The 12405-nt window shown below is 44.1% G+C and overlaps 1 protein-coding gene across 1 annotated transcript in view; it reads right to left on the bottom strand.

Moving 5' to 3' along the window:
* The window catches only part of c6 (complement component 6), a 22569-nt gene extending 10193 nt beyond the window's left edge, over nucleotides 1-12376 (bottom strand). Inside the window, exons 1-12 of the mRNA XM_048258250.1 lie at nucleotides 11727-12376; nucleotides 10737-10903; nucleotides 10447-10577; nucleotides 9860-10004; nucleotides 9645-9715; nucleotides 9049-9128; nucleotides 5832-6010; nucleotides 5459-5615; nucleotides 4947-5091; nucleotides 4519-4666; nucleotides 2062-2200; nucleotides 1192-1395 (exon numbers count right to left, since the gene is read on the bottom strand). Of these exons, the coding sequence (XP_048114207.1) occupies nucleotides 1192-1395; nucleotides 2062-2200; nucleotides 4519-4666; nucleotides 4947-5091; nucleotides 5459-5615; nucleotides 5832-6010; nucleotides 9049-9128; nucleotides 9645-9715; nucleotides 9860-10004; nucleotides 10447-10577; nucleotides 10737-10903; nucleotides 11727-11876 (1716 nt within the window). The 5' untranslated portion in view covers nucleotides 11877-12376. The remainder of the gene's footprint in view (nucleotides 1-1191; nucleotides 1396-2061; nucleotides 2201-4518; nucleotides 4667-4946; nucleotides 5092-5458; nucleotides 5616-5831; nucleotides 6011-9048; nucleotides 9129-9644; nucleotides 9716-9859; nucleotides 10005-10446; nucleotides 10578-10736; nucleotides 10904-11726) is intronic.
* Nucleotides 12377-12405: the final 29 nt, after the last annotated feature.

The following is a 12405-nucleotide window of genomic DNA, read 5'->3' as shown; positions in this document are numbered from 1 at the left end:
CATCCCACCTTCCATGTGTCCCGCATCAAGCCCTTTGTTTGCAGACTCATGTGCCCCACGCCCTGCCCCCACCACCCCCCCGTCTGGTCGATGGGTCTGAGACGTTTTCTGTACGCCATTTGCTTCAAGTTTGTCGTCGTGGCCTTCAGTACCTGGTGGACTGGGAGGGCTACGGTCCCGAGGAAAGGTCTTGGGTTCCGGCCTGGGACATCCTGGATCCTTCACTCATCAGGGACTTTCGGCAGCGTTCCGGGGGGGGGGGGTTACTGTCAGGGAGCCTATAGGACTGGTTGTTTTTGGCTCCCTCTGGTGTTCTATGTTTTTCGTTTTACATTTCAGTTTTTTCCTGTTGCCACACCCTTGTCCTTATTTGGTCTGTTTCCTGTCTTGCTTATTATCTGCTTATCTCCCAATTACCTTCCCACCTGCGTTTGTATTTCAGTTCGTTTGTTGAGTATTTAAACCCTGTGTTGTTCATTGTTCTTTGTCTGATTGTCGTTTCTGTGTTTGTGAGACCTGCCTAGACTATCTGTTAGCTAGCTCTGCTGACGTTTCAGTTTTTTGTGCTCTGTTTATGTTTGAACTTATCCTGCCTGAGGTCTTTTTTTTGTTATCAAGAGCCTGTTTTTTGCTGAAGTTTAAGTTTGTGGATTTTTTTATATTTTTCACTCCAATAAACCAAGACTGCAAGATATTCCGTAATCTGCGTTTGATTCCTCTGACCACCCTGACAAATAAAACCATTTAGAATACATGCATACATCAATATATCTATCTCCATAAGGCAAAATTAAAGTCTGGTTTATATGCAGCTGGACACTTCATGTCTGCATGGTTCACAGTCATTAGATCTACATATTTTTGGGATCTGGTTCCCGCCCCCAAGTAGAGACCCTCGGGAGCAGAAATTCATTTCGCGCGAGCAGAAATCAACTTCGCGAGAGCTGAGTGATTTTTTTTGAGTGGCCGTTTGGCGCGCTGGTCAGATTTCTCCTTGCTCGCACATTTTTCCTCGCTCGGGGAGCAGTTTCCTCTGAGTGCGCGAGCGAAGAGAGAATTTGTGCACTCGCAGTTAATATCTACTAGTGTGAAAAAACATGCATTCCGTATTATATTATATCACGCGAGTGCTTTATGGCACTGTTGTGTCGCCATAATCTATAACATGAACCCAGAAGCCACTCTGCTAACCTTCTTCTGAGATGCCTTTATTGTAGTCTTGGTGGTGGAGTCCCGGCTAGAGTGGTGACTACTTGAGCGGCCGAATAAGTAGAAGTTGAAGCCGCCGCCAGATTCTTGGACCTGAGGACCTGAAGATATCTCATCTATCAGGGAATATGGCTTGCTCTGAATTTCCACACTATCCTCATTTTTGAAATCTTCCAGATACTCCACCTGTTGAAATGGAAAGACATCACATGTTTCAATACATTTGGGTGTTTGTATGGGTTTGTATGATCTTACATAATAGGAGTTTGTATGGACTTCTCTGCCTAATCATAGATGATCTGCATTTGACATACCTTTCTACAACACAGATGTATCAATATGCATTTATTTAAAATAATGTCAGTTATAGGTAAATCATACAACTTATATTGACTTTAATGGGATATAAGATATAAGTATTCTGTAATGTGTCTTAAACTATAATCTCTTAATTCATCAACATCCCACAAAATGAATGCACATTATACCTCTGTGAGACAAATTGTGGATGATCATTTGAAAACTAATTGGGTTACACTTTACTTGATGGTATCTACATAAGAGTAACATGACACTGTCATGAACGTGTCATAAACATTATAAACAAGTCATAAATGTATATGATATAACCATTGTTATCATGACAAGTTAGGTTTAGGTTTAGGGTTAGGGTTAGGATTAGAGTTAGTTTAGATTAAATCACTAATTGTTTTAGGAAAGATCAGAACAGAACCAGGAATATATTTACCACTACTACTAATAATAAATAATAATAATAGGTATATATTTTCTAATAATACATAGAGCTTCAGAAATTCAGAAACTGTAAACTGGGTCCTGCTGCTTTCCTACCTTGAGGTCATAACTCTCGATATTTGCCGGGACGCGGTACACGACCCTATTCTCTTTGCTCCGATTCAACGTGCAGTCCACTCCCAGGAAGGAACTGTCCAAGACTGTGCCCCGCATCTCCTCAGCCATGATGTCAAACCTGTGGTCAACAGGTGTAACAATCCCAGCACACACTGAAAGATCACATGACAATGGGTTTCATGGTGGTATAAGGAATGGCTTGCCCTTCATTCGACCAATGGGCAGAGTGATGTTAACATATCAATTCATCTGCAAGGGCTGCAGTTCCTGTAGACCTCAGCTGATGGAAAAAGGTGCTCACAACACCACCACCTTTATCACATGATGATAAACATGTACATTTACTCTGTACTGTAAGTTGCTTAAAGGTGCCATATGTAATGTCCGCCAAAAAATCAGTTCATACAAGGATACAAGGATACAAGGAAGTTTATTGTCACATGCATATAGTTACTGGAAGTAAGAAATGCAGTGAAATTATGTCTGGTGTCAGCCTATTTGTGCAAAGTGGGGGGGGTAAAAAGTGCAGTAGAACAGGGGTTTAGTAGATTAAGTGGCAAGGGCTGCATAAGAAAGGTGAGGGAGGATTGAAATGGGGGCACCAACAAGGAGCACCCAAGAGCAACAGGGGCAAGGAAAACTCCCCTTACCAAGGAAGAAACCTTGGGCAGATCCACGGCTCAAGGGCTAACCCAACTGCCAGGGTCTTGGTGTGTGTGTTGGGGGATGACAGGGGAGATGTGGATAGTGTGCTGTGTATGTGGGGGAGAGGGCAGTGTGCAATATGTGTGTTGGAGAAGCTTCCTCATGAGACAATGTGCTGTGTATTGAACGAGACGACGACAGTGTGCTGTAAGTATGTTGGGGATGTGTGTTGGAGAAGCTTCCTGATGAAATAATGTGCTGTGTATGTAGGGGAGAGGGGGGGGTGGGGGCAGTGTACTGCAAGTATGGTGAAGGGACTTACTATTGCAAGCAAAGTACTGTATGTATGTGAGTGATGAAGATGTGTGTGTGGGCGGGAGGAGTGTAGCAGTGACTGTGTGTGTGTGTGTGTGTGTAGTGTGTGTGTGTGGGTAGGTGGGGGCAGTGTGCTGTAAGTATGTAGAGGATGTGTGTTGGAGAAGATCCTGAAGACAATGTGCTGTGTATGTAGGGAGGGGGGGGGCAGTGTGCAGCAAGTAGAGGAGGCTGTAGCAAGCAGTGTGCTGTATGTATGTGAGGTGATGACAGTGATGATGTTAATGTGTGTGTTTTTGTGTGTGTGGGGATGGGGATGGGGATGGGGGGTGGGGTGGCAGAAAGGCTAGGCAATCAAGGACATGGGTAGATAGAGGAGAAATCAAAAATAATAAATAAAAAGTTCTATGGAGATGTGCAAAAGTTGGAGAAAGTCAGATATGTGTGTGTGTGTGTGTGTGTTTTGACGTGTGATGAAATAAGAAAATAATAAAAGGTCTATAGCATAGGGTGAGGGATGTAAAAGTGCTAAAAGTGTTGTAGGTGTGTGTGTGTGTGTGTGTGTGTGTGTGGGGTCATGAGTGCTGAGAGTGAATGAGTGTAAAGTCAGAATAGTGTGAGTTCAGAGTTGGGAAATGTTTGAGAGTGCTGAAGAGTGAATGTGTGCAAAGTCAGTATAGTGTGAGTTCAGAGTTGGGAAATGTTTGAGAGTGCTGAAGAGTGAATGTGTGCAAAGTCAGTATAGTGTGAGTTCAGAGTCTGGATGGCCTGGGGATAAAACTTGTCTCTCAGTTCTGGCTTTGTGACTACATAGGCATGTCTTCTTGATTTCAGCGGTAGGAATAATCCATTGTTAGGATGAGAAGAGTCCTTCAGAATCTTTTGGGCTCTTAGGAGTACTCTTCTGGAATAGATATCTTGTAGAGCAGGAAGTTGAGTTCTTATAGTACGTTCAGCTGAGCGCACTACTCTCTGCAGAGTACTACAATCTCTAACTGTGGAGTTCCCATACCAGGTGATGATGCTACCAGTTAGAACACTCCACATTCCATAAAAGATGGGGGCAGTATACCTCCAGAAAGTGAGTTGGTCTACCCTAGAGTAACAACTGAGACAAATGTATTGCAGTTTGGCTGGCTGTTATGTTGCCCACATACCGTCTCCCATGGCCGAAACTGGTATTATGACACCTGTCGGGCTGTGGCTAGTAATTTAGCATGCTAATTCAGGTTGATATCTCTGCAGCACTATGCCTTGTCAATTTTTTAATGACATCATCGCCCTTTCTTCTATTTTTACCTCAATTCTTACACATGGCACCTTTAAGATCCCATATGGATCCTACTCTTGGAGCTGCCCTTCTCTGAAAGCCTCTGCTCAGTGGAGTGAATGTAAATGAAGCCCTCTATGCCTTCTCCACGCTCACACAGTAATGTACCAAAATCTACTTGTTGTGTGTGGTTCTCCAACACGTACCCATTTCCGGTGAGCTCAGCTCCTGGGATGGGAGTGTGTCTCCGTTTGCTCTTGCACACCGGGTTCAGCTGGCCACAGTTCTGCTCATCCGAGTTATCCCCACAGTCATTCTGCTCGTTACACTCCAGGCTGGGGTCAATGCATCTGCCTGGGGACACAGAGACGGGGATGGAAGAGCCAATACCTTTTAATATAAATAGTGCAGATTCACCTTTTATTATTCATCATCTTTACACCACTGGCATCATCTTTGCTATTGTTTTCCATTTCTGAGCATATGCTTTATTCATATATATCTAAAAGTGCTAAGGATGTAAAGTTTGTGTAAAGTGTCACAGAGCTATAAATAAGATATGACTGTAAGTGTGTATATGTGTAAGGAAGAGGGGAGAGAGGAGGAGAGATTGTGAGCGCTTGTCCATATGTACCACTGTTACACTTGAACAGGTCTTTGCAGTTGATTGCCTCTATCCTGCATTCCTTTGGGGAGTGGCAGGATCTCTCCTCCATCAGGGGCTCTGTGCAGTCCACTCCCCCAAACTGAGCTGGGGTCTCCACCGACCGTATCCGGAACTAGCGCACACAGAGAGCAGGTGGATAGACACACACACATATGTACATACGCAGACACATGCAACACACAATACGCACACACACACACACACACACACACACACACACACACACACACACATACAACACAACACATGATACACACACACACTCACACACACACATGCACGCACAAAAGCACACACATACACACACACATACAACACACATACAACACACACACACACACAACACACACACACACACACACCACATACATAAACAAATACTATATGCACACATACAAACATGGAATGAGTACAATATTTGTCAATTAAAAATCTCCTTTTGTTTACTTTTTGCATGTGCATGTGTACTGTTTCCCCACCTGCTTTTTGGCACATGGGGAGCACTCAGACCATGGACCATACGATGTCAGCTGACAATTGATTGGACACGCCTCGACATTACACGCTCGGTTTTCGTGGGCTACACACATGTTGTTACAGTTATTTTCCCAATAGTACTCATCCTGACGCATCAACCTGCCAAAACACGGCCAAAACAGTTTTAATGTACGCATGCCTGTCTGGCCGAAAAACTGACATGAACTTTGGGAGATGAAGTTTATTCTAAACAGACACAGGCAAGCCAGAATACTTTCTTTCATGTCATTCACGAGATCAAATACAAATACCATTTTTCATAAGTGCATATTAGCACGTTTTTTTTTGTTGTTGACCGAAGCTACGTCCACTTACCTGCGTCTACTCTGTGTGCCGTGGTTGCAGGTTTGTGAACAGGACGTCCAGGAGGTCCAGGGATAGTTGTCACAGTAGCAGCCAGAGATGAGTGGGACACTGGCCAGACCACAGAACAGGAACAGGAGCCAGCTGGAGTGATCCATGGATATGCCGGAGACTGATGGACAACAGATAGACTAGCCTAACCCTAGGTCAAAGGTCAGTGGAGATTAGGATTGATTCAGTGGGGAGATCGATAGATTGTCAACACACAGATGCACACCAAGCTCCAAATATAACCCATACAGTTCACGACAGCATGTGAGTAACATAAGCAATACAGGAGATCAATTATATGAAGATGTAGATGTAAGCCTCAAACTCCTTGTCCACACCTGGCCCTGATACTGACATGTGTAAATACTTCCATGGACATAGAGTCCATGGCACAACATATTGGCATACATACACCACAGCATCAGGCATATAAAAAACAACACAAATGCACATGTATGCAGGTGCATGCGCGAGTATGCATGTGCATGCATGCACACTCACACATACTCAAATGAAGATGCAGATCTTCTTCCACACACCTGGGTTTTATATGATCCTGACAGCTGAACTGGTGATACCCTGGTGCTGCCTTGTCTTCAGTGATCCTCAGAGGCTTAAGTTGAACGTTAGCCTGAATGACTACTCGCTAGCAGTCAATAGATTTCAAGCATTTGATCACCAACTATCAAAATGCACAACTTGCAACATGATTCAATAAGGTGGTAAGAGGCTAAGCCATCATGTAAAAGGAGCTGAAAGCAAATAACAAAGTGACACTAAGGAGTCTTTGAAACACAAAATAACACAAAGGATCCTTGAGTTTTTATGCTCTCATGTCTCCTCTGGGCTTTTCATTTACGCAACTCCTCGGCCAGCCCCCAGGCCTCTTTCTGCGGAGGCTGCCCGTAAATGTGGCCATCTGGATCCTGTCGGCACACGTCCTCCTGGACTCTGACAGTCTGACCCTTCAACTCAAGAGAAAGACAGGAAGAAATAAAGAAAGAGAGAGACAATGTTGGGTGGAAAACAAAACAGTCAAGAGTGGGGGTGTATGCCTGTGTGTTTATAAGCCCATCCATCATTTTTTGTGTGTGTGTGTGTGTGTGTGTGTGTGCATGCATGTGTGTGCGTGTGTTTACAAATGTGTTTACTGAACAAAATGTAACTGACCTGTTTTCTTTTTTTTTTTATTCAAATTGTTTGTGAAAGAGAAAGATGTTGCAACATGCACATAGCAACGGGACTGAAGGAATTTTGTGACTTGCACACAATGCTTTGCTGATGCTAACACTTTGACCCTTTTCCCAAAAGTCCCCTCCTTGAGTTTTGTTTTACAGACCAGAAATATTAAAGCTGCAGGATGCCCGAAGTAGCCAGCAAGAGCCAAGGAGGAGAGATAATAAGTAAGCTACTCTAGACCATGCAACATAATTTCAGATATTGTTAAATAAAAAAAGTTTATTTATTTTAAAAAATGGCTTATACATTATGCCAACACCACAGATAGACAACTGAGCACATCTGACGCTACAAGCAACATCCATGCTGTACACGTTCAGCCTGTTCTGTATACAGTAAGAAGTCCTTAGACTGACCAAGAGGAGACATACTGTAATATAAGAGGAAAATAACAAAGACATAGCATTCTTTTACTTACATAAAATCATTTTTATATATGTATATTTGAATATATACACAGATTTCTGTACTGTGCTCACAATGGATTGGTGATGGCTTTCATACAGAGCATTACAGAGCCCTTGAATGAAAAAAGATAAATTACATGAATACAGATTCCCTTTCTTATGGAAGACTAAAGAAGAAAATGCATTGCACAGTGACCAAAATAATCAGTTAAAAAACAAAGTTTCTCTGCTGCTATTAGTCTGGTGCTTGACCCTTTCAATTTACCTGCCTAATAACACGGCAAGGACATGGTCTATAACACACTGCACATCCATCATGTACACAATGATGGTAAACAAATCAAAATATATCATGAAATTCATTGGTTATGGTCATTCCATTCAATGTCTTTGTACAGACAGTATGTGTCAAACTCTGATATGTGGTCAGCCTTCAATAAACGACTACAATGCAGGTTTGAGTTGGCAGTAACTATATGAGGGGAGAGACAGGGGGGTGGACGAGTATTGTTAGTCATCTTAGTTTACATTGTAGACTAATGGCAGGTTGGACGAGGAAGGGAGATGGATGGACAGAAGAGAATGTTCTATCAGTGACCACCAGTTTGGACAGATTAGACACAGGTTAGATAGAGAGACAGATTAGGAATCGAGACAAGAGGACAGTGAGGGTAAGGGACAACTCAAAGGGGTAAATTAGGACCACCTCAAAAGACAATTAGGTTAACCTCAGAAATAGAGGTTGATGACAAAATGATTTTAGCTCGGCTACACACTCAAGATTGGTTAGGGACGTTTCAGAAATTACCAGACAGAGATTAGATATAGATTAGTGATGGAGTTGGGACTGGTTAGACAGACTAGGACTACCTTTACAGATAGGAGTAAAAAGAGATAATTGGTGGAGATAAAGGGTGAAACACGGGTTTGACAAGGCTCTGGTGGGAGATGCAGATCAGACACAGCAGATCTGATGCACACAGTAAATCTGCGATGGTCTTTTGGAGAGAACCCTTAATCTCTTAAATCTTGTCAAACTGTTTTTCTCTGGAGACTGATAAAGCGTATTTAGACTTTTCTACTTTCTCAAATCTGATACAATGACAAAAGAGCCGTCATCTACATGGCAGTTTCTGCTCAATGTTATTCCCTAATTTCAGAAAATGGTCTGAGCACCTCATAAAAAAGGTCTGTTATTTGGGGGACAGGGCATTTTTGATATGTTTTTATATTGGTGAAGACAAACCAATTCTTCTTTGTCTGAACTGCTTTTGGCTCTGTCACAGAGAGATTGCAAATGGGCTAAAACTAACTAGAGATGTGCTAAAGGAAGGTTAGAACCGTGTTAGAGACTCATCAGGTAGGCAGGGTAGACATAAATACCAGAGACAAATTAAATAGTTGTTTGTCATAGGATAGAGATGGAGACAGATCAGTGACGGGTTACATCTAGATTATAGAAGTGTTGTCTGTGTGTGTGTGTGGGGGGGGGGCTGGTGAGGGTAGGGTGGAGCTGGCGCTCATCCGGACACAAGACAGCAGAGCCCAGAGAAGCGCCTCTTCCTCTGCCTCACGAGTGGGAACGGGGTGAGATTCAGCAGACTACTGTCATCTGTGGGAGAAAGAGAGGGGGAGAGGGAAAGGCAGAGAGAGAGAGAGAGAGAGAGAGAGAGAGGGAGGGAGACAGAAAGAGTGAGAGAGACAGAGATGGTGACAAAGAAGGTGAGAGAAAGCAGGAGAGAGACAGACAGAGAGGGTGACAGAGAGGGTGAGAGAGAGAGAGAAAGAAAGAGAAAGAGTGAGAGAGAAACAGAGAGGGTGAGAGAGAGAGGGGGGATGGAGTTCAGCGCTGGTCAAATCACTTTAATGCTGCACTGAAGTGCCCAACCCCGGTCCTGCTATCGGTAGTCTACCACCCCGCAGGTGTCCACTATTGGTTGCAACCTTGACCTTGCACTGACTCTGATATCACTGTAGGCCTTGGGCAGTGCCATCAGCTTACTAGATTAAGGTCATGGGTGGCTAAACTATATAGGAGGGACGATAAGGGGCACACACACACATGCATGCCTGCCTGCACACACACACACACACACACACACACACACACACACACACATTAACACACCTTGATTTTTCAATGGCAAAGGCATGGTGTCCCTGAGTTTGCTGAGAAGATTCCTCATCTCTCTTATGTCCCTGTGAAGGCAATGGAAAAAAGGGAGGGCTGATGAGCTCTCCTATATGCTCTTAACACCAACACACAAGGCAGGGTGCAGGTAACTTGCCGCATGAATCAATGAGTATCACTGTATGTGACTAACAGATGGCAAACAGGTGTACCTTTCAATGTTCTCGATGTCTGTGCACACCATCCATGCGTCATGTGGGAAGTCGACCGGGGAAGAAGAGCGGTCTTCCAGGATAGGAACGTCGGAGCTCTCGTCCATCTTGCAGTCCACATTTGGTTCTGGACAAGGCTCATTCCCTAGAACACAAGTACTCCTTATTAGCTTGGTTGCTATGACTGGTACCCTAAAGATTAGATGTTGGGAAAACGTCTTGTTTGGTTTGATTGATTAATTCAGATTCCCTACAGTGTAAAAAATGAAAACCGTTTAAAAGTAACAATAATAATAGCAATAAAGGTGTAATGGTTTGATTATATTAGGCTTCAAATAATTAATATAGCACATATTACAGCAGTTAGCTTTTCTAGTGTCATATTTATGTCAGACTTTTAAACCTCAGTTCCCAGTAGACTATGGAAGCTTAATATCATCTAAATACCCAATGCGCAATAGTTGATGCAGTGTCACTGTTTTGCAGAATGCAGACCAAGATATTCTTAGCGCATCAGTCTTGTGGAAGCGTGTTTGTGGGGCACCGGTGTGGAGCTCTAGAGCCCCCTGGTGGTCGTGTGGCGGCACCTTTGCGGTGGATCTGCAGGACCCCCAGAAGACACATGGACTTGAGCATCTCCGTGATGTACATCTCCAGGCAGCACTGCAGCTGGATGAAGAGCCGGCAGATCTCCGGCTGTATCTCCCCATCCTCTGGGCTGTGATGGTGGACATAGGACACAAATACTGTAGGCTATCAAATAACACACATATGCTATTTTCGTCTGGGGTAAAATAAGAACTTTGTGAGGATATGATCAAACGTGCAAACACACACACACACTTCCTCAGACACACACACACTAACAGACGCTCACCCTGAAATGACAGTGAGGTTTTGATATGCCGTGCGGGCCACGTTGCATCCTTTGACGCGAGTCTTTTGCATCTGGGAGCGCAGAGATGGACAGTCTGCCGAGATCTCACCGATTGAGATGACCTGCTCACGATACAGCGCCACGAGAGTGTTGAACTCCTGCACAGTCTGGAAAATAAGGGACAAGTCTCATTCATGCGCGCTTCTCCAATCAACCTCTGCTCTGAATGAAGATGCGCATGACAGGGGGAGAGTGCGAGATGAAAAGAGAGGTGACCTGCTTTTCATGGCTCACGCTCTCACTGCACGGAGATGAAGTGGTTGAGGTAGATGCTGAGGTAAAGGGTTTGTTAATAAATAGCCTATGTGGGGAAAATACAACTTGCCGTACGATTCACTTCATCCTTTGTTACTGACGGTGCAACGACAAAGACAAACTATTGAACCATGCTTTACTGTCTTTACTATTCCAGGCAAAACGGAGCTTATTATTTGCCAGTGCTGTCCAATACCACCAATAATTGATCATCACAGTCTTTTCAAACACCAGGCTAAAGAGAAATAAAATAACCTCAGTGACATCGTTTGCCCGTGTATATAAGATAATAGTTTTCAGCCAAAAAGATCAAAAATGTAAAAACAAAAACACTGGGAATGAGCAGAAATGGCCCTAGTTGCGCTAGAATCTAGGACCATTTATGCGCCAGTGAGATTGGAAGACAACGGGATCTCTCACGCATTATGGAGGAAAGGATCCGATATGAAGGGCAAACACTCGTTCTCACATTATAGTATCAATTCAAAATCCGAACAACCCCCTAAGCCTTTGTTTGTTTGGCTAGCTTACAACCCCATGCACACAGACAGATAGAGAGAAAATGGCCATTGTTTGAGATGACAGTCAGACAGGTGTATTTTTAGTGGCACCTACAGTGTAACAGTTTCAGACGAACCATGTCACTATGCAGTGGTAGGACGCTCCATCACTTACCATCCTGCAGTCGTCCACGGCTCGCTGTGCTTTGCGAGTGCTCTCGGTACTCTCTCGCCTCTCCGGGTCTCTCGGAGAAGCCTTCCCGATCTGAAAAATGTTTGCGGCGGTTCTGGGGCGGCTTTTTCGCCCGTTCGGTGCAGAACACATGCATACGCATCCACGATGAAAACCCACCCAGACAGGGGAAAAAAATCACGCACTGTATTCGTTCTGCGCCAAAGCTGTTATTTCCTTCCCATCAAAGGCAGACGGAACCATGCGCTTTGCTCTTGGACGGGTCGGCTGACGCTCAGTTTAGAGGAGGCGGCGAGGTGGGCTGGCGGCTCGGTCTCTGCATCTCCTCCTCAATGGAGGCGAGTCACCTTCACCTCTGAAGAAGGCCAAGTGCTGCTCAGCAGTCCGCCGAGGCGCAATCAGTGGCCGCCAGATGCTGCTAAACGCTCTTCACATTAATGATCCTTCCTGTGCAGACCTAACAAAGAATTAAAGCATTTGCATGTTTGTATAAACAAACACTTAACGAAAAAGTAAAATATTTTCAATGCAAACGGTTCATTCTTGTCATCTGTACGAATTAATTAGCGCACACTGATCGAACCAAAGTCCTCGGAGACCAGAGCGCAGCAACCTTGACAGGCACAGTAGAGATTTCATTTATACTGCAGAGCGAGCAACA

The sequence above is a fragment of the Alosa alosa genome, chromosome 12, assembly GCF_017589495.1.
Source record: "Alosa alosa isolate M-15738 ecotype Scorff River chromosome 12, AALO_Geno_1.1, whole genome shotgun sequence".
NCBI classification, from domain to species: domain Eukaryota; kingdom Metazoa; phylum Chordata; class Actinopteri; order Clupeiformes; family Clupeidae; genus Alosa; species Alosa alosa.
The sequence above is the reverse complement of the archived record's forward strand: the minus strand, read 5'-3'. Positions and strand labels throughout refer to the sequence as shown.